Source organism: Haliotis cracherodii, unplaced genomic scaffold, assembly GCF_022045235.1.
Source record: "Haliotis cracherodii isolate W230 unplaced genomic scaffold, xgHalCrac1.p SCAF_6, whole genome shotgun sequence".
Lineage (NCBI taxonomy): Eukaryota > Metazoa > Mollusca > Gastropoda > Lepetellida > Haliotidae > Haliotis > Haliotis cracherodii.
Window position 1 is genome coordinate 39020440 of NW_027266319.1, and position 23452 is coordinate 39043891.

A 23452-nucleotide genomic window follows, 5' to 3' on the forward strand; every position below is an offset into this window, starting at 1 on the left:
TTAAGTTTCTAAGCTGATACAAACAAAAACATTAACTGCTGATGTATGACCTCTTTATGTATATTTACCTGTTGAGCTTTGAAGAGAACCCAGTTATTACTATTATAGTGCTGAGAGCTTTGCCTTGCTGCTTGTAGGTCAAATGTGGCCTGCCTCAGCCAACGCTTGGCTTCTTGAGGTTGAGGATGAGCATCATCTCTTGCAGAATGATGCCATTTGTAAAATGTTTCACTTCTATAGTTTTCACTTGATGAAGCTGTGCGCTTGTGCCTTTCATAATGATTCCTTTGATTTGAACTTCTTCTGTTCATGTGTTCAAAGAAGGATGAATTTGTTCGACTGGCACCATAGGAGGTTCTTTGTGTCCCTATGTCTTCATCATCAACATCCTCAATACTCTGTCCATTTTCAAGTCTCATCACATATTTCTGGATATTCTGACATACTTTTGTACAGAAATCTTTCCTGCCAGGATTCTTGTCTGGGTGCCATTTTAAGTATAATCTTTTTTTCACTCTGTTCCTCTCCTTCTGATCTGAACAGTTCCTCCAAGTGTCCGTAAGAATCTGTCTAATATCTTTCAGAACTGACTCAAGATCACTTTGTTCAGTATTCTGCAGTTCATCCTGGGATGTTGATGTCTCAGTGGTTACAAGACTTCTACACTTATTTGTCTTCTCTCTCCAAAATTTGTACAGCTTTAATCCCAGTATTTCTTCTTCTCGGTCATCTCCAACATTAACCACATACTTTTGTCTGAATAACATATCTTCCTTACAAACAACTTTTTTCACAATGGCATAAATGTAAACTGGGTTTGCATTTGCATCCTCCTCATCCTGAGAGTCTGTGTCAACGAGTGGATCATACACCTCCAGGCCAACATACTCCCCTTCATCAAAGACATGGAAACTGTTGTCCAAGAGCCAGTGCATATCTTCTGGGATCAATGTCCCAGGAGGAGGAAATGCTGTCTGTTCTCTCTGTTGGCCAACATGACCATATGGTTTTATTTCAAATTCATCCAAAAAACCATTAAATATTTCTGGTTTAGAACCAAGCAAATGATGCAGATAAGAAATGCAACTGCCCAATTTTCTTGATGTCAGATTATCCACTGTGACTACTAATGCACTTAATAAAGTGATTGAGTTAATTTTGCTATCAATGAATAGACAGACATTCTTGTCTCTTTTGTTTCTTTCCCGTAAAAACTTCCTTTTGCGTTGGCTCTCAGGAACAACATTTTCATTCTCCCATAGCTCTGTTTTCAAATTGTTCACTTGTTGAATTTCTAGAAGTGCTAGACGTTGTTCAATGTCCTTCGCTTCTGAAATACCCAAACCTTGAGTATTTTCATGATTGACAAGTCTAACAACTGCACTAACAAATTCTGATCCCTGTACAATATTTTTGTATTTTTGAGCTAAATCACCAGTGTATGCTCTCTGTTTGCTCTCTTCAGTAACATGTTCTTTTACAAAAGAAGTCAGCAACTTCAACCTATAACATTCTGGCAGCATTGAAAGGAGAGCATTTTCATCCATATTCAGTTCCAACTTCTGAAATCCAAGGAAATATGGTAATTCAAGGAACTCAATTCTTTCAGACAGACGCTTGTCATTGTTATATACCAAATTCCGAGAGTCTGTGAGCACCAAGCTATTGTCAGGTAGGTACAATGAGGGTTGTTCCGTTAAGCGTGTGTCTGGCATGCTTTCCCTTTGCATAAAAAAAAACATACGGTCAATAGCCTTCTTTGCCACGGATAGTTCATTAAGATGAAGACTTTTGCCATTAGTCTCTTTGTACAGTTTCTCCAACACACGCACATACAGGTTTGCATTCACATCCTTTGAGGCTCCAAGATCAATAAAGATTTGATGAAATTCAAAAAATTCATCTGGAATTGCATAAAGATATCCTTTCATAATGTCATCAGAATGAATATTTTTAACAACTCTGTCAGCTGAAACCATACACTTGTCAGCTGGCACATAAATGATGGAAAAGTCTTGAAGCTGAATCTTCATTTCATCAGTGACACAAGTATCAAGTAAATGCTTGTAATTTGCTTTCATGACCTCTTGTATGAAGTGATCTAGCTTAGATAATTTATCTCCAACATTTTGGTCTTGAATATTAATGAGAGATGTGCAAATGTTTTGTAAATGCCTTGTAACTCTTTCTGAGGTAGGGACTGTTTGAATACCAAGCAGAGAGTTTAAGTGTTGGATCCTGTCTGCACTGAGCCATGAACGTGGATCTGCATCTTGGTTGAAGATAGAACAGCTTGTCCAAACATAGTGGCAGTGACAAGGGGACAGTGATTCTGAGTAGGACACAAGATATTTTCCTTCATTAGGTTGTGGGAATATACTTGTTAACTCTTCATTGACAGAGTACGGCAACACAAATTTGAACTTCCCAATTTCTGTTAAATTTCCGAAATCTTTATAATGCCTTGTTAGGTACGATATCAAAGCTTTAGACTTCCTCTCAATATTTTCAGTGATCCCTTGTTGACCCAAACGTTCAACTTTCCTTGCAAATGACAAATAAAGCTCCTCAGTAACTTTTGTTTTCAAGCCAGCAAGTTTCACAAACTGTTGCCACTCTCTTGCAGCATATGGTGGTGGTAGGAACTTATTTGGCTGACACATCTCTCTGAAAACTTCAACATCGGAACTATAAAAGTTCCCAGCACAATGAAGCATTCCATCTCCTGCTTTAATGAATTTTAGTTCTTTTAACTGCTCTATAAGTTCGCATTGTTCTGGGCTAAACTTTGTAGCTTTTTTCAACATCTGATCACGGATGTATTTCAGATGTTTTGGTTTGGTTGAGTCTGGCAAAAAGTTAAATTTTGGAAGAATGTATTGTACATACAATTTCTCATTTGTAAGTTCTTGTACACCCAAGAAGTGATAAAGCTTCCGGCATGAAGCAGAGAATTTTAGAAGTAACATTTTAGAACCAGAGGTCCAATCATCGAAACCTTCACTGGGCATAGTCATGAGAATTTCTACTGAAAATATAGTGGTATGATTTTGTAAATCAACCAGTGGTCCACCCAATGACTCATAAAATGGAATTTGTTTTAACTGTTTTGCTGCCTGTGGGTCATTCAGTTTGTCCACATTTCTACTAAAGAACTCCAAAATTGCTTGACAGTCTTGTGGACTTACATTATTCCATGAACTAAAATCCAAATTTGATATCAACTTTAAAACTGTGCCAGGATTCTCCCAACTGGCTAGAATGGATGAAGCAACTGCACATGCGTGATTGTCAAAAAGCAAACTATATTTATGTTTTAGAACATTTCTCTCAAATTGTGGAACGTTCATGTGATGCAAAGCTGTTTGATGTGCTTTCTCGTTAACAGACTTCATATCAATGACACACCAACTCTCCTTTATTGGGTAGAGCATGAGACTGCCATCCCCATGCTTTGTGGCAGGTAACAGGGACCAGTCTTCTACTTCAGTCAAAGTTGCTTTTGTCCCTAAAGTCTGATTTGATTTACTACCATAAATTTGTGTAGCTAAATAATCCCAAAAGCAAAAAATCCACTGCTTTGAAGGAAATGTTGTGTTGTCTTTCCAATATACAGGTTTGCCTGTCTGTAAAACACCAGCAGAAAGTGTCTGTCCAAGTAAAGCTGCAAGTGAACAAATGTCAAGTTCTTTCAAACAAGGTGATTCATAACATTCATACAAGTCAACAATATCTTTGTGCAGTACCTGATCCGGAGTCCCAGCGAGGAGCTCTGTGAACTTTGTGACAAAGAAAGGCTTAGAAGGATCAAATTTGTACAGATTCATGGATGCAGTCAGCGAAAGTGGCAGAGACTGCAATTCAGAACAGAATTTCTGCTGCTTTTTGCAGAATTGTGTCAGCCGTTGAAGTGATTTGACATTCCTTAATGATGTACGGGCCAACTCCATTGGTAATCTAAGACTACATCCATCTTTAACTTTCAAGAAATGTGTTTTCAGAAAATGCATAACATTTGTTGGTGTTACCTCACTTACTGGTTCTTTGCATGTTGCCAAAATGTCTTTATAAATTCTTGATGGAGAATCTATAACCTTCATGTTCAAGTCCTTAAGGATCTCTTTTAACCGAACTGCATTCTCATTTTCCTGTTTCCAGCACTGCGATGATCCTGGGGGAACACCATCTGTTGTTTCCTTTTCCAGGTTATTGAAATAGCCAGGGAATCCTTTCGAACATGCAGCTGGAACCCATTCGACTTTACACATCCTATTCTCCTTTGTCCCTTTTGTTCTTTCAGCAAACAATCCTTTTGCTGGCTTAATAACACTGAAAATCTCTCTTTTATTCAACACAACATCTGTGTAAAATGAAACCACAAGGTCCCCCCAAACTTCACTTTTTGTGCAGCTTTTATCAGGAAAGAAAGTATAATAGGAGTGATATATTTTGTCATAAAGACATTTGAAAGCTGTTTTATGGTTTATTTCTGTACTCTTCTTTATTAATTTCACAGCTGAAATATAGGCTGGAACTATGACTGCATCAACAACATGGCGATTCCAGGCTGACCTGTAGTCATCACTGCCATACCAAAGGTTTCTTCTTGCTTCATGATCAAGGGCAAAGTGGCCATTGACATGAACTGGTAGCCCAGTGCTGATTGGCAAAGGTAAAATACAAAATGCTTTACCCTGGAAGTTTTTCTCTGCATCAGCAAGAGGCATTGCAACACCACCTCTTGGTAAAAGTCGAATGTCTCCATTCTTCCAAGTTGTTGTAATAACATCGGGAATAGATTTTTCCTTTACAAAACCAGATTGGTGACTCACTATCCAATCTTGTTGTTTACCTTGAGAATCCTTGACTCTGAGAGATAACTGAACTTTTAATGGAGAAACAGCATTGAGGCCTGTTTGAGATGAACAATCTTGAATCGTTTTTGTCTGATTCCTCAAGTGAGAGAGAAACTGTTTATGTTTAGACATATCTGCTTCACTCATACTTGCTTCAACACAGTATTCTTTGAATATACCATTTCGGCTGACTCTGGCAATAGATATCTTCTTAACATTGTGGAGGAATAGGAGAGAGTCAAACATATCATTCTTGAATTCCTCTAAGAGCTTTTTGACATCGTCTGGGTCAACTTCTTGGCCTTTGATCTTTGACTGTTTTGCCATTTCCTGCGTCCTCAAGGGAAATCTGAACAGTGTTCCTTTTGTGTCAGTTCTGACTATATCTTCCAGATAGCCAGAGAAGCTATCTGCATAAGTGTCTCTTATCCTGTCAAGCTGTGATATTCTCACTCCAGGTTTTCCAGGTTTGCACCCTGGTACATATTGCATATGAGGGTCAAGGGCACATATAGATTTTTCCATCCCAGGGCCAACAGTGATGAAGGAGGGCACATCAGTGAGATGATAAACAGCATTAAACCCAACACCGTACTGCCCAGTCTTTACAGGATCGTCACTCTTACTTCCTACACCTAAGTTCTGAATACCTTCAATGTCATCTTCTGTGAAGAAACTGTCATTGAAGACACACAGTGCTGGACCTTGCAGGGAAGCCCATTCATCACAGAACAATTTTTCTGTTGGCAGATGTCTGAAATCCTTTATGAACATCAGTTCAGTAGCTCCAGCATCATCTGCATTCTGTAGCAGTTCTTTCATCAGTGAAGAATCACATGGGTATCCACTCAGAAGTCCTTTCAGTCTGGTTGTCAATTTTTCACACTGTCCAAATTCAGAGCAGCATGAACTAATGTGATTTTTTAAATCAACTTCTCGTTTTCCTTTGACACCAAACAATTTGGCTACATTTGGATGAATATTTTGGTGAACAAACGTCATTGATTCATCATGAACAACATATTCACAATCATCAATGCAAAGTGATACTGCCTTAGACATTATCCCTTCTGAATTTGGAAGTGAAATATCAAAGTCTTCTGGTCTAAAATCAAATATATCAACATGATCAAGATGTTGAATGTATTGTGCAGCTAACCCAAACCATTTCAATCTGCTTTGAGAAAGGGGTTTTGTACCTTCTTCCTTTGTGATGTTGCCTATAACAGCAAGTATGTCATTCAGTCTAAATCTCTCTCTTACTCCTATGCTCTGCAAAAATGGTTTATAGATATCAAATGCTTTGTCAACTTGATACAAATCTGGTGATAAGTCACACGGAAGAGAAAAAGCAACTTGCTGTGGTTTAAGCAATCTTTTTTCAGCTACTACAATGTCATAATTTTTCAAAATATCACGTATGATACTGAACTTACTTTTATGACACTGCTCATTCAAACATGCATACAGATCTTTGCACATTTTCTCCAGTTCATTGAATGGTGTAGTCCCTGAATTAATGGTCTCAGAAACAAACAGTAATTGTTTGGCTACGTCTTCAAGAACAACATCTTCTTTTCTTTTAACTTCAAGCCAGGACAGAACTTCCACGTCAACATGCATGTTACAGTCAAATGAGTCATCAAGCATTAACTGGGAACAAGCTACCAGACTTGACAATTTTGTATCATGCAGTTCATTTGGACATGCAAACAATGTTTCTGGAATTTCATCTGCTTTCCAACGTAAATGCCAAGATGTAGGATGTTTCAGAATAGGCAAAAAGGGAATACCCTGTAATGTAGATTTTATATCCTCATTAAAATCATCAAAAAGTTTCTTTCCATGCTTGTCCCTGATGACAAGATACCTTAGAATCCTACCACTTCTCTCACGGGCTCTCTTGGCATCTTGTGCAGCTAGTTTTTCCACTGATCTTGCCCGTTCAACAAGAATTTCCAATGGGAGTTTGTCTTGGATCATTCCAAGCTTACAGAGAATCTTTATCACATTCAAATCACAGAATTGAGTTTCCCCAATCTTAAATCCTCTTGGGAAGCATTCATCTTCTTCTGAAAACAAATCTGCACATGGACTGTTTGGGTGAATTACTTCACCTGGCAGTTTCAGAGTGCCTGATGGTTCTGTTGGAATACATCTTGTACTTTTGATCAGGTCTTGAACACTTTCATCCTGACATTTGAGAGCAAATAATACCAAGCTATCTCTCTCTGTTTGACTGTTGGACCAGTAACTGTCATGTATGTTTCGGAAGAAGATTGTCTTAAAAAACTCTGATTCTCTGATAAGTCTGGAACTAACCTTAGATTCTAGCCCAGACAAATAAAACTGTTCAAGAAGGTTTTGTGGAAGATCAATAATTTTCTCATTAGTTCTATTCCAAAAGTTGGCTGCTGCCTTGTAAGCCAATTTTCGATTTTTGCCACAAATAGTTGGCTCAAGAATATATATTCTTTGAAATGACAACCATTCCAGATTACCATTGTCATCATGCAGAAACACATCATGGGCCTCATGTGTTATAAGCTCATAGAAACTTCGTACCATACAGTCCTGCCCCCTTTGCATGGTAGGCCACAAGTCATAATATTGACCAACAGTGGAAGGGTCAGTGATCTCTAATTGTTCCAGACCAGCTACATATGCTCTACAAGTAGCATCTTTAAACAAAGCAGTGTTCCACTCAGCTTCAGAGTTTGTCTTGTCATCTTCTGTTTGTGTACACAGTTGTCTTCTGTCTGATGTCAAGGCAAATGGTGCATTGATATGTACTGGAAAAGGAATGTGCACTGGTAAAGGCAAAAAGCAAAAGAAATGTCCTTCTCTATAGAACCCTTCAGGACATTTGTCCATTTTATATATACATTGTCTTCCATCTTCCAAAGTCAGTGGAATTGCAACAGCTGCTAATGGAAGCAGTCCTTTAAGCTTTCCAGACCGAGCAAACTGCTCAGATTCTCCCTGACCAGTTACCCATGTTATGAGCCATGACACAATGGTCACACCAGCCTTAAGCTTTTGCATTCTCGTCATGTCTGTGTCACATATTTCAAGCTGGACATCACTTTTTTCACTTATTTTCAGGGACAGCCCTGATTGCTTTATCCATTCTTCAGCTGCATATGACAGCACGTTAGGTCCATTAAGAAAGGAATTTGAAGGCGAGAGAACTTTTTGATCTTGGATAGTCTTTCGGACATGAACAAGCAGTTTTGGCTGGCTGGGTTCTCCTCTGGGTGGAATATGGAAGAACTTCACTGACTCCACATTCTGTGTGAAAAGGAGAAGATTTCCACATCCTTCAACAAATTTTCGGAAAAAGTTCTCCATCTCATGCCTTGAGTAGACTAAGTCTTTTATTTCACTTTTATCAGCTTGCTCTTGCGTCCTTAAAGGGAACCTGAAAAGTGTTCCAGGACATATTTTGTCAGCATTCCCACTAAAATTGCAACCAAATATTCCCTCGAATGGTTTAAACTGTCCACTCATTTTCCTCAACATCTTCCCATTTTTCACACTTTTGAGGTTTGCTCTTAATCCAGGTCTCCCTAGGTATGATTTATGAGGATCAAATATCACCACATTGTTTTCACTAATAAAGCTTGGAACATCAGTTAGATTGTAGACAGAATTGAATCCTAAACCAAACTTGCCAACTTTAGTTGTGTCTTCTTCTTTTGTTGCTCCACTAAGCTTCTTTATGTGATCAAAATCGCACTCTTGAAATGTTGCATCATTGTAGGCCCAGAAAGCAGGGCCCTGCAGATCAGCCATATTCTCATTCATAAGAGAGGTTCTAGCATTCAGATTCTGTCTCTCATCATACATAAAACAAACTTCTGTAGCTGCAGCATCATCTGCATTTTGAATCAGCTCCTTCGGGGCAGAAAAACCATCTGTGTATTCATGGAGCAAGTTTTTCAATCTTCGCGTTAATGGTTCAGTCTGCTGATAGTTCATATCAAAGTCTTCAGTGTCACCCATTACACGGTCAGTCAGAGAGCTAACACTTAGCAGTTTTGCAGTAAGCTCTGATACACTGGCATGAACAAAGAATATTTCCTCATCATCGTCATCTGAATCATCAGATGTCTGATCCTGAAGCCAGTCTGCATTGCAGTAGGTGCAGAATTCTGCTGGCAACAAAAGAAGGAAATCATCAGATGCCTGGTGCACTGGCACCAACACATGGTCAGGTCTCTGAGGGTGTTCTTGTAGTTCATTCAGTATTTGAAGAACAAGCTTCAGATCTTGTCGCACAACTGTTGGTTTTTTTAAGTTGGCAATTCTGAATTCATCATGCTTTTCTTTTATTTCTTCCAGGAAAGTGGCCAACATGTCAGGTGTTTGTCTCTGGTGGCAGCCATAGCTACACAGTAATGAACCCCAGCCATGCAACAGAGATGGCAGCTGGTATCTGTAAGGCTTCAGGTCCAGGTCGGCATCAGATCTTTCACAATACACTGACCGGGGAGAGTGGAAACCTTCTTCTATTCCCACCCACACAGATTGTGATGACTCCATCATGTTCTTCTCTGTACTTGATACATCTTGAGAACTCAGGAAGCTGTAAATGTCCTTTAGTAAGTCCATACAAGGATTACATTCTTTACTGTCATAAGATGTCCCAAGATTATGAAGATGTTCCATTACTGAACACACTGGAGGAACTCTATCAAGTCCTAAAATTGCTTCAACAGCAGCTGTTGTTTCTTTTGCAACTGGACTAACAGACCCAATGATAGATGAGTATCTTAAACTGAAAACCTTTCCTGACGATAAGATATTGTGTCCTGATTCTCCTTTCCATGACAGAGACTTGGGATATCCTGATATTCTTTTCTGCATGCATGGGATGCATTGCACATGCTGAAGGTCAGATAGTTCCATTCTGTCTGTGCTCCTTTCCAGGAAAGTGATGAATGCTGTTACTTTACGGCCTGCTTTAGATTCCATTCCCCTGATTACAAGCTCCTCAATTTTCTTTGCTGATGTTCTTACATCACTTTCTGAAACTTCTTTCGCTGTTTTAAGACCAATTGCTTCTAATCCTCTTCTCAGTCTGTCTGTCCGTGTGTGCCTCTCTGCTGGGAATTTGTCCTCTCCAAGAAACAACTCTCTCAGGGATGGATCATTTCGGCTAAACAGATCACAAGCTCTCTGTCCAGACAACTCTCCACTGGATGAAAGGAACCGTATCTCTGAAGCAATTTGCCTGGTCTCATTCACAATATGAAGGTGATTCTCCATGAGAAACTCCATAAAATCTACCATATGACTTTCTGTATATTCTGTTCTGTTATCCTGCATCATTTGAAGGATTCGTTGACTGACATCAAGAAATGGCCTTTCTGTTGCACCGAGTGTCAGGGCCAGGTGTCTCACTGCAGCAGATGAACACTGAATATACCTCTCTGGGTAGGGTACAGGTATTTGTTCATCAGGAGCCAGAGTACATAAGGTTTCCACTGAACAATCACTGTTGTCTGTCGCAGTAAATAGCTGTAACTTCCTCAACACTGCTTTACTTCCCTTGGACAACTGGCGCTGGCAGGTTCTCATGTAGGCCACCAAAGCAGACCTTTCCTGTTTGGAGGATTCGGAGTTGAACAGTTGTACAGCTGTGTTCTTCTGTTTTGTTCCATATACTTTCTCTAATGCTCTTACGACACCAACTGGATTTGAGTACTGAATGATTGTCCCAAGAACATATGAATTTTTCAGCACAAAGTCAGGAACATACTTTAAATGGACAATGCCTAGTTTCTGCAGTGCTGCACCTACATTTGGAGGTAAAGATTCAGAGTGCCTCACTGACTGAGCAATGAAGACATCATCGATGCTGCGGAGTCTTCCTCTTCCAGAAGCATCAATATCTGGCACAATAAGAAAACCACTGAACACAGATTCAACATCAAATCCATGGGCTGTAATATAGGTCCACACTTGCCTGAGCCAGCTGACATCCAAGGATGGGGAAGGGAGTTTAGCATTACCTTCTGGGAAATGCCTCAACAGACATTTCTGGAGCAGGCCAGGGAAGGCAGCAGATGACATCTCGAAAAGGCCTTTCCATCCTAAAAGGAAAGCATGAAAAATCAGTCAAATCAGATCAGTGTCATCACACATAGAGCCTCAAAGTTGAGTGTAGTTTCGCTGATTTCTTCTGGAATATGTGGAAGATCAGACCATGAGACAAGATTTCAAAATATGAACTAATGAACAATCAGTACTAGCAACATGTTTGCAAAATGTAATCTTCCTTGGACTTGTGTCTCCACAGCATACAGAATGCATATGGAGAGAATAACTTATGGGCACCAAAATATTATGTTTGTTTGTTTGTTGTTTAACGCCGCACTCAGCAATATTCCAGCTATATGACGGCGGTCTGTAAATAATCGAGTCTGAAGCAGACAATCCAGTGATAAAAGCAACCTACCGCCAGATGCCCGTTTCATCAGAGCTTGTTGTAAATCTTCAGGAAGGTCCAGTGAAACCAACTGACTTTCCAGCCCTGGGAAGAGTTTGACATCCTCTGGCTGGTCACAGATGAACACAGCAGCAGGTGCTCCGAACGCCACAAAGTTGCCATCAGCCACTGGAAGAAGACACAGACCCTCCAGGTGCTTGTACTGTTCAGATTCCAGGAGATATTTCAACAGCATGAGTTTCTTCTGTCTTGGTAATGTTGTAAAATGGTTGTTCAATCTCAGTGTGTCACAGACATCTTTAGGTGTCACTTTGTGAATGTGTGAGCTGAAATTTTTTTCTAGAGTCCTCATGAGTTTCGAAGGTACTGGGACGATGTATCTCTTGTACAAAGTAAATATTTCAATGATTAATGAATAAGCGTCACTGGCCACATCCACAAGAAAGGCATCCTTCATCTTGATCCCCATCCTCTGGTCACTCGGTGTGAACAGTAAAGGTATATTGTGTAGCTGCTCCAGCAATGTTAAAACAAGCGGCTTCCAATTCACATCAACTTCTTCGACGTCTGGTATCATTCTGTAGATTTGCTGAATGAGGTCATCTGAATTACCATACGTGCTGTTGTACAAAATAAGGCTATTTAGCATTCTGATATACACCTCAGGCAGAACTTCACTCACAAGACACTTGTTCCACTCCATAGCCTTGTCGATGTGAGCCTGATTTTGAAGCTGATCTGCTGTTGGCCACTTGATGTGTCTCCGGTTCTGATTCAAAGCAAAGAAACCATTCACATGAACCTGTAGCCCTGTGGGACTGCGACTCTCCAGGGGGAGTGGGAGGAAACAAAACACATGACCTTTACACTGTTGACCCAGAGGAACAGCCAGACCCACATAGGGGGCGTAGGAAAGAGCTTTGTCACTGCAAAGATCTCTGAACCTTGGACTCATAGTTCCTCCTTTGTAGAAGTTGATGACAATCCATTGCTGTGAGGACTTAGGCCCTGCAACATCCACTGTTTCCACAGTTAAAGTCAACTGACTCTCTACAGATGCTGCTGGTATTCCTCCCTGTGCCTGCTTCACTTTTCTCATGAAATCTTGCTTCTCTGTCCTCACATGCTGGAGACAGTCTTGAGACAGCTGCAGTGAGAACTGGACTTGTATCTTTCCGCTCAGTCTCTGGTACAACTGTATCTTGTCTATTGATTTCAGAAATAAGAGAGTGATGGACGCCTCAAACTTAAACGCTTGGAAAAGATCCATGACCTTCTCCTCTGTGTAAGGTTGTCCGACAGCTTTGAGATTTTGGTTCTGAGAGGGAACCAGAAGATGGTTCCACTGTAATAGCCCTTGTGTACTGTGTCTGATGTGAAGTCAAAGATGCCACTGAAGACATTTAGGATCATCTTCTTGATCTCACCGGGAAGTTCTCTCAGCTTCTTCATGTAGCAGACTCGGTCACTATTCTTCTCCTGAGGGTTGATGAACAACACTGTGTCCCCGCTTATGACACATGGGAAATCTGAAAAGTTATGTGAAAGAAAGTTTAATGATGAAATAATGTTTGTGATGTCACTTGCATGTCAAATGTTTCACAACATAACAACTGAAGATTCAAATATCTGTAAGGAATCTTCCAAAATGTAAATTGCAAAAGTTGTGGTAATATCTTCAAAAATATATTACAAGTGATTCTGTGACATTTGATTGGCTAACGAAGCCATAAATTGTTACAAACCTGTAGAGGTTATGAATTCTCTGATGAAATCCTCCTTGGGGCACTTATTGCATTTTCTTTGCTCAAGAAAATCTACATGACATAGTTGTAACCATTTTCCTTAATAAAACATGTTACCACACAAAAAACTTCGTTTTTGTATGATATACGACCACCCTTATGGTGCCTCACCCTCCACGGCACTCCACGCCAGGGGGAGCAACTCTCACCCAAATCACTTTCCATATGTCTAATGCTGACGGAATGTGGGGAGGTGGGTGGTCGTGCCCCAAGGAGGATTTCATCAGAGAATTCATAACCTCTACAGGTTTGTAAAATTCTCTTTCAGATTATATCCTCCTTGGGGCACTTATTGTATCAAGACAGACTCCTAAAGATAATTTAGGAAGTGGCATCCATCAGCAACAGGCGTAAATAAATACATCGTATTTGATTATTCAACAGAATAAAATATAGAGTTCAATAAATGGAACCAACCTTATCGTGAGGCACCACCGTCGAAAGGCGGGGGCTAGAGACAGGGCGTGGTCGACCATATATTATGATAAAGCCTGTTTTTGCGGCTTGTCAAAAGTTGAGAACTCGAAACACCTCCCAACCCCCCACACTTTTTTGAACAAGTGATATAGGGGCGTAGATCACGATAGACTATAACCCGCGCTGAGCTAGGCCAGAGGGTCACCAACAATCGAAGGAGTGCGTGTGCAAAACACGAGTATTATCGAGTAGTAAGGACTGATATTTATCGACCGCAGATTGAGAATAGGCCTGAACCTTCCGTCTTTTTTGGTGACTAGGAAATAAGTCGAGTAGAAGCCCTCGCTTTCCTGTCCCTCGGGACCCCGTTCGATCGCAGCTTTCATAAGAAGTGCGTCAACCTTGGCACGGAGAAATTCCGCCTTCTCTCGGGTAGCAGGCACTGGAGTGTGCTTTATCCCGGAGAAGGAGGGCGGATGATGTTTCCACCGAGGCATATGGCCATCCCTTAGAGTGGACAGGGTCCAGGGATTGTGATGTAACTGTCTCCCATTCCTTCAGGAATAGAGCCAGTCGGCCGCCTACGGACCCCTGCCTCTCTTGCCCCTCCCGGCACCCTTACCTGAAGGAAGCGGCTGCTTCCAAGCAGGTGTGGACTTCTAACCCGGCGCATCAGCGTAGGAGGAGTTAAGTGGAGAGGTCCGCTTACGGGGTTTAACGCTTGGTACCTCCAACAAGGCCTTAGAGTCTTTGGTGTGTAGGATCAAAACCGCGCCTGAGGTTTTGTTTGGGAAGTGTGCCCGATAGGCCCGACCCCCTTTCCCGAGGCCAAGGGCATACTTCCCAAACAAAACCGAGGGCAAGTTTTGGATCTCACTTATGAACTGATCAAATAATATGATTTAGAAATAATTTTACTAATTGGTATTAACATGACTTCATTGATATTTACTGTTAGAGTTTAACTGCAATACGCGGGGAGTACATCCGCACGGTGCACGTTGGAATGAATTCCACTGAAGAGGATGGACGCAGACAACAACGATATATTTCTGACGCAGTCAGTTTTTAAAGAATCGGCATCCTGTGCTGAAGAAGACAAGGAAAGTGATGACTTTAAATTCCGTTTAGGAGATCCACTCTCCGAGCGTGAAATAACCTTACAAGTTACCGTCAAAAGACTGTGCAAGACGTCCGGTATTGAGGGCATGAAGATAAACCATTCCTTGAGAGCCACGGCAGCCACTCAGTTGTATCAAGGTGACGTTGATGAACAAATGATTTGCGAAATTACCGGTAGGTTGACAAACATTTTAGCCTTGCTGTAATAAGAAATTGTTTTTCAGCAAAAGTCATAACATATCAAAGAAATATTTTTTCCAAAACCAGTAAGATGGTCTTTTATTCATGATATATATGGTAATATTGGTGTTTTTGGAATCTGTAATAGTTTTTAAGTGTATTTGTATGCTGTATGTGTAATACTTTCACTCATCTAAACAATCTGTTTCAGGACATCGGAGCGACGCCGTTCGAAATTACAAGAGAACTTCTGACAACCTAAAGGCAACGGTCTCTGACATACTTAGTATGTAAAAAAAAATGAACTCGCCATCACATGAAGAAGCTGATCCGAAAAGCAGATGACCAAAGACCTGAAGACAAACTAAATCGAACTGTGACGCTCAATTTCAATTTCAACTAATATCAATAAATAGTTGAGCCATGTTCTGTTGTTGTTTTTTCATGCAGAAAGGTAATTCAATACAGAGGGTATTCTTCGGGACAAAAACCAGGCTTTCAGTAGAAAATCTCCCGGGATTTCTTGCAGAAAGCCCGGGGCTTACCCTAGGAATGCCCGGGGCTTACCCTGGGAATGCCCGGGGCTTACTCTGGGAATGCCCGGTAAACTACCAGTAGAGGTTTAGTCAGTAAAAGAAGACCCTGGCGAGACAATAGAGTGACGTCACTAGAGGTTTATAAGGAAGGATACAATTGAGCAGCCTCTCGGACCACCTGCTGAGCCCCAGGGAAGAGGGTGGCACCCATCTTTTACGGCAAAGCAAGGAGGTCTTGGCGTGTTGAAGTCGAGTATTTAGATACCGACATCCACAGCCTGCGCATGACCATACCAGCGCACATCATGTGCGAGGCACAGCTATAAATAGCGTCCCGCACATTATGACTGAACTTCTGTTAGTTGCGCGGCCAACTCCGAAGAGTCGGCCATCCCCTCTCCCGCTAACTCCCTCTGTACAGCCGACAGATACGCTGAGTGTACGGGCATGCATTACGATATTGCTCCTCGAAGCATATGTAAGCAGCCTTCAACTCCGCACCGCACACGGGAAAGGGGGGCAACCGCCGGCCTTTAAAGGGATTTACACATTGTACCCCTGTTGGGAATCGAACCCGGGTCTTCGCCGTGACGAGCGAACACTTTAACCACTTGGCTACCCGACCCCCCCACCCCCCCTGCTTGATTCTGGCATAGGTCCTGGTGTCGAGGTGCTGGGGGTTCAAGGGAACCCACCTGGCTCTGGGCTAGGTATCCACTAGGAAGCCTCGGCCTCGGAAGAGGCGTCTGGCTCCACCAGGGAAAATTGTGCGTCGGTAGTGCACGGGCCTGCGCCCGCCACCCCTCCGACCTCGAGCCGGAGCCGAAGCACAGTCTCGGATCGTCCCCGAGACCAAGTGGTCTGCCTTGGCGGATGCCGGGCATAACACAAGGTTTCGAAGCCGCGTCCGGCGCCGACAGAAAAGTCTGCCAAAGACGGTGCAGGAGAGGGTGCAGTGCTTACTATGGGGACCCTCGAGCCTTCTCCCCCGGCCCCCAGAGAGGGAGTGGGGGAGACAGTCTCAGCAGCTTTTTTACTCTTTTTACACTTTTAGTTGGGGGGGTCTGATATCTACCCCCGCCTTTAAGAGACCTTTAAAGTGGAGCAAGTCAACTTGTCTCTTTTATGGGGCCGAGGGTAAAGGCAATGCATATCGGGCATGACCCATCATTTTAGACAGACCAGACATTTTAGGCAGCGTTCGTGCCAGTCTTTGGGGGGTCTTTGGAGGGGGGGGGGGGGGGGAAGGGAATGATGGTAGCTGTACACAGTTTGAAGGTCTGTAAAAAAGACCGCAATTTCTGAGGTTGGCGGGAAGGGTATTAAAGTGTATCAGTGCGATATAAAGATCGGAAAGATACGTGCATCTAGAAGCAAAGACGTAATGTAGAATGCGATTTGTAACGCGATACTAATAGCCAATGTCGTAGTATAGTTATAACACCAAAGGGGGCGTGTTACGCGCGAAGGTGTAAAAACCCGTAAAAAAGGTAAGTGTAGACCAATGCTGTATGATATAACAAAACCCCAAGCTGTTTTTCCAATGGCCTTGGTGTTACATGTAACTACAATATGGACGCCATTACGGCCATTTGAATTCAACCGTACACGTGGCGTATAATTACAACTCTATTACTTTACAATGCGAGGTATTACGCCTTTGCAATGAAAGAAATGTACCATACATACAGTTTGGTCAGCCATGGTTCTATTCGAACGATAGTTATTCTCTTATTTTGTCTTGTGTGAAAAATCAGCACATCTGTCTCTTACAGATGACATAAGGAAAGTGATTTGGGTAAGAGTTGCTCCCCCTGGCGTGAGGCGCCGTGGAGGGTGAGGCCCCGTAAGGGTGGTCCTATATCATACAAAAACAAAGTTTTTTGTGTGGTAACATGTTTTATTAAGGAAAATAGTTACAACTATGTCATGTAGATTTTCGTGAGCAAGGGAAATGCAATAAGTGCCCCACGGAGGATTTAATCTGAAAGAGAATTGTGTTTATGTTTTCAATAAACGGACAAGAATTAGGTCGCGCACAACAGTCAACTGAAATCAAAAACGGGAACATTAAATTTTGTGAAAGGGAACAAGTTTAATCTGGACACAATGTTCATGTTCATTTACTTGTCAAGAAGCCAATGACTTATCAAGTGACACTCATTTCATGCAAAGAATCTTCAAAAATCTAAATCCTAACATTTGTTTATGTTATCTTTCTGATTCCAACATCTGATCAAATATAACAATCACCAAGGTCTTACCAGTGACATGGAACACAGATTTAAATCCAAGCCCAAACCGTCCAACTTTGAGAGGTTCCTCCTCTTTGACGCTGTCATGTAGCATTTTGATTCCGCGCCAGTCATTCTCCGTAAACAAGGCATCATTGTACACACACAGGGATGGGGCCTGAAACATAGCTCAGTACATTACTAGTGAACAAGGCATCATTGTACACACACAGGGCTGGGGCCTGAAACATAACTCAGTACATTACTAGTGAACAAGGCAGCATTGTACACACACAGGGCTGGGGCCTGAAACATAACTCAGTACATTACTTGTGAACAAGGCAGCATTGTACACACACAGGGCTGGGGCCTGAAACATAACTCCGTACATTACTTGTGAACAAGGCAGCATTGTACACACACAGGGCTGGGGCCTGAAACATAACTCAGTACATTACTTGTGAACAAGGCAGCATTGTACACACACAGGGCTGGGGCCTGAAACATAACTCAGTACATTACTTGTGAACAAGGCAGCATTGTACACACACAGGGCTGGGGCCTGAAACATAACTCAGTACATTACTTGTGAACAAGGCAGCATTGTACACACACAGGGATGGGGCCTGAAACATAACTCAGTACATTACTTGTGAACAAGGCATCATTGTACACACACAGGGCTGGGGCCTGAAACATAGCTCAGTACGTTACTTGTGAACAAGGCAGCATTGTACACACACAGGGCTGGGGCCTGAAACATAGCTCAGTACGTTACTTGTGAACAAGGCATCATTGTACACACACAGGGCTGGGGCCTGAAACTTAGCTAAATACATTACTAGTGAACAAGGCAGCATTGTACACACACAGGGCTGGGGCCTCAAATAGCTCAGTACATTACTAGTGAACAAGGCATCATTGTACACACACAGGGCTGGGGCCTGAAACATAGCTCAGTACATTACTAGTGAACAAGGCATCATTGTACACACACAGGGCTGGGGCCTGAAACATAGCTCAATACATTACTAGTGAACAAGGCAGCATTGTACACACAGGGCTGGGGCCTGAAACATTGTTGAGTACATTACTTGTGAACAAGGCATCATTGTACACACACAGGGATGGGGCCTGAAACATAACTAAGAAGATTACTTGTGAACAAGGCAACATTGTACACACACAGGACTGGGGCCTGAAACATTGTTCAGTACATTACTTGTGAACACGGAATCATTGTACAAACACAGGACTGGGGCCTGAAACATTGTTGAGTACATTACTTGTGAACAAGGCATCATTGTACACACACAGGGCTGGGGCCTGAAACATAACTAAGAAGATTACTTGTGAACAAGGCATCATTGTACACACACAGGACTGGGGCCTGAAACATTGTTCAGTTCCTTACTTGTGAACAGGGAATCATTATAGACACACAGGGCTGGGCCCTGAAACATAGATCAGTACATTACTTGTGAACAAGGCATCATTGTACACACACAGGGCTGGGGCCTGAAACATAGCTCAGTACATTACTTGTGAACAAGGCAGTATTGTACACACACAGGGCTGGGGCCTGAAACATAGATCAGTACATTACTTGTGAACAAGGCATCATTGTACACACACACAGGGAGGGGCCTGAAACATAACTAAGTACATTACTTGTGAACAAGGCAGCATTGTACACACACAGGGCTGGGGCCTGAAACATAACTCAGTACATTATTTGTGAACAAGGCATCATTGTACACACACAGGGCTGGGGCCTGAAACATAGATGAGTACATTACTTGTGAACAAGGCATCATTGTACACACACAGGACTGGGATCTGAAACATAACTCAGTTCATTACTTGTGAACAGGATGTCATTGTTCACACACAGGGCTGGGCCCTGAAACATTGTTCAGTACATTACCTGTGAACAAGGCATTGATGCAATTATTAGTATCTGTCATATTTTACAGCTTTTCATTTCACATCTATGTATGATTTAATAGGAATGTTTTCTTTTGAAACTGAAAACATTTATTCTTCTAATTCTGTAGTTAAATTTCCATCCATTTGGTTTTTAATGGTCACTTGGCGTATGCTCAAAAGCTGGTAAGAGCTACCCTATGGATTTAGTCTGATACTGCATTGACATTCTGTCAAGTAAGTTCACCTGTAATGAGGCTAGGTAACGCTTCTTCTTCAGTAGTCTGGGATCAGGGTCAATATGTCTGACATCATACAGTATTTTCATCTCACTGGCCTTGGCATCTTCAGCATTCTGGATCAACTCCTGGTAAAAATAACAAAGTCACACTCCATATTGATGTTGTAGAGACAGACATCTTTAAGGATAAATGCGTTTTAAAGTTTCAGGTGTGACAAGATTTGATTTTAGTCACATAAAGATGACATGTCATCCTAAAATGTTTACTCATATTGATTATATCATTAGGTTACTGGTCCATAAATGACTCACATTGAGTATCTGTCCATCATCGGGGTACTGGTCCATGACTGACTCACACTGAGTATCTGCCCATCATCTGGGTACTGGTCTATCACAGACTCATCTTGCATATCGGCCCATCACCAGAGTACTTGTCCAGCACTGACTCACCTTCAGTATGTGCCCATCATCTGGGTACTGGTCCAGCACAGACTCACCTTGAGTATCTGTCCACCATCAGGGTACTCGTTCAGCACAGACTCACCTTGAGCATCTGTCCATCATCTGGGTACTGGTCCAGCACAGACTCACCTTGAGTATCTGCCCATCACCAGGGTACTGGTCCAGCACGGACTCACCTTGAGTATCTGCCCGTCATCAGGGTACTGGTCCAGCACAGACTTGAGCTGCTTGATGAGGGTGGGCAGCTCCATGCACATATACCCATCATCATCAGACTCGGAGTCTGAAATATATACAAGTTAGAATAACATATTGACACTGTTGTGCTTTATTTCCAATCAGTCATGTTTTTACAACAAATTCCCAACACTATTTGTCACAAGAGAAATGTTAGATAAATCAAACATCATCATGTTTTTATTTAAATAGTTTCAATCATTGCAACACCCAACCTCTTTTGCATCCAATGGGACATGAATTGGATTGTAAGTATTTGTGGCCATAAGGATGAAAGTACTGATGATCCTGTAGATATCACCATCATTAAACAAATAGAAATGCTTTGTAATTAAATTTCACATTTTGATTTGTTAATAGTCAGTTGTGTACTTCCTTCAAACAATAAATAAATGACGAGATTTAATCTTTGCCACAAACTGCATGACTTAAGAATTAAGCAGATTGGACTGGAAAAACTTTTGAAATCAATTCACCAACCATTCCATTTGCAGACCTATCATTATGATCACTATCACAAGCTTCTTCCTCATGCCAAGGGCTTTTGACTAGACTTGCACAAGTCTCTAAGGCAATTATTATTATTAGTTTGAATCATAAGTTCTAGATTATTAAAATAATAAGAACAAGTTGTCCCTGTCAACATATCTAGACTTGCCTATTTGAGGAGGATAGAATTACTCTGCATTCATGAACTTTTCTTTCAGTACAGCCTTGGAGCAAGGCTAGCTTCTGAGATGCAGTTGTAAATCGGAGAGAGGATGCAGAGCAAGGTGGAAGGATCTGTGTTGTGCCACCTTTGATTAGTATGCCGATTTGCAAATGTAGCGGCGACTGTGATCACATTTAATTGTCCCTTGCCAACCAAACAATTAGCCATTTACAGCATATTTCAATAAATATAAAATTTTGTTCTTTAGATATTTATTCTGTTGTTGTCACTGCGTTCAACATATGAGAATAAAGTATTGGAATAGATAATTGGCCTTGATGAAGCATGTCTTAAAGAAATGCTGAAGAAGAAAGAAATGCATATTTTTTTTATTTCTTCGCACGTTAAATTACCTATTATAATCAAGATACATAGTCTATTATGATAAGGTTATTTACTTAACAAATCTAGTGTTGGGTAAATACATTCCAGAATGTTCTTTTTTTCTTTATATATTTAGGTTGTGGATCATATTCATACGAGATACAGGTTTTACAACGCCAAATCAGAATCAGTCGTTTGACAAGCCATTTTTGTAGAGCCTTCAGTGCAGATTTAATCATCTGGGAGCAGTGATTGGATGATTTTGTGTAAAGTTTTTATGTTTTCTAAATGTACATCCATACAATAATTAACACTGACCATGTTTTTCTATATTTAGTGCTGTCTTTTGTAATGATGACTTATGATGAATGTGACCAGAGATATTTTCAAGCAAGTGACATTTAGAGTGGAACTGGGGGTGGTGTGTTTAGCTTCCTGTACTTGGAAAAGGAGCTGACAAATCTAGTCAATTGTTTTTGTTTTTATTGCTGCTTTAAGGCCAGACTGTGCTCACATGTACGTGTAACAGCTGTTGAAGCCTCTGTTAGTTCAACCAAAAACATAACGTTACTATAGAAGCCTATGAGAAACCTTTGGTTGTGTGTAAGCTATACTAGAATTTCATTTGATCATGGTGGCCATATTGGATTTTTGGGGGCTGAATGTCATAACTTACAACTGTGCCAAAGTTCATAATTTTATCACAAAGTGCACAATTGACCCTCAATCTGTCATGAAACGGCTGCACTAATGTCATTACTTACAACTGTGCCAAGTTTAATACTTTTATCACAAAGTGCACAATTGACCCTCAATCTCTCATGAAACGGCTGCACTAATGTCATTACTTACAACTGTGCCAAGTTTCATACTTTTATCACAAAGTGCACAATTGACCCTCAATCTGTCATGAAACGGCTGCACTAATGTCATTACTTACAACTGTGCCAAGTTTCATACTTTTATCACAAAGTGCACAATTGACCCTCAATCTCTCATGAAACGGCTGCACTAATGTCATTACTTACAACTGTGCCAAGTTTCATACTTTTATCACAAAGTGCACAATTGACCCTCAATCTCTCATGAAACGGCTGCACTAATGTCATTACTTACAACTGTGCCAAGTTTCATACTTTTATCACAAAGTGCACAATTGACCCTCAATCTGTCATGAAACGGCTCCACTAATGTCATTACTTACAACTGTGCCAAGTTTCATACTTTTATCACAAAGTGCACAATTGACCCTCAATCTGTCATGAAACGGCTGCACTAATGTCATTACTTACAACTGTGCCAAGTTTCATACTTTTATCACAAAGTGCACAACTGACCCTCAATCTGTCATGAAACGTATGCACTAATGTCATTACTTACAACTGTGCCAAGTTTCATACTTTTATCACAAAGTGCACAATTGACCCTCAATCTGTCATGAAACGGCTCCACTAATGTCATTACTTACAACTGTGCCAAGTTTCATACTTTTATCACAAAGTGCACAACTGACCCTCAATCTGTCATGAAACGGCTGCACTAATGTCATTACTTACAACTGTGCCAAGTTTCATACTTTTATCACAAAGTGCACAATTGACCCTCAATCTGTCATGAAACGGCTGCACTAATGTCATTACTTACAACTGTGCCAAGTTTAATACTTTTATCACAAAGTGCACAATTGACCCTCAATCTCTCATGAAACGGCTGCACTAATGTCATTACTTACAACTGTGCCAAGTTTCATACTTTTATCACAAAGTGCACAACTGACCCTCAATCTGTCATGAAACGTATGCACTAATGTCATTCCTTACAACTGTGCCAAGTTTCTTCCTTTATCACATAGTGCACAATTGACCCTCAATCTGTCATGAAATGTCTGCACTAATCACAGCACTGCCAGTTAAAATCTGTCAGCCACATATCTCCAAAGGTAT

The 23452-nt window shown here is 41.2% G+C and overlaps 1 protein-coding gene across 1 annotated transcript in view; it reads right to left on the reverse strand.

Moving 5' to 3' along the window:
• The window catches only part of LOC139444671 (sacsin-like), a 48604-nt gene that overhangs the window by 15373 nt on the left and 9779 nt on the right, over window positions 1-23452 (reverse strand). Inside the window, 6 exon segments of the mRNA XM_071225602.1 lie at window positions 69-10954; window positions 11320-12600; window positions 12603-12839; window positions 17635-17782; window positions 19778-19897; window positions 20413-20519. Of these exon segments, the coding sequence (XP_071081703.1) occupies window positions 69-10954; window positions 11320-12600; window positions 12603-12839; window positions 17635-17782; window positions 19778-19897; window positions 20413-20519 (12779 nt within the window).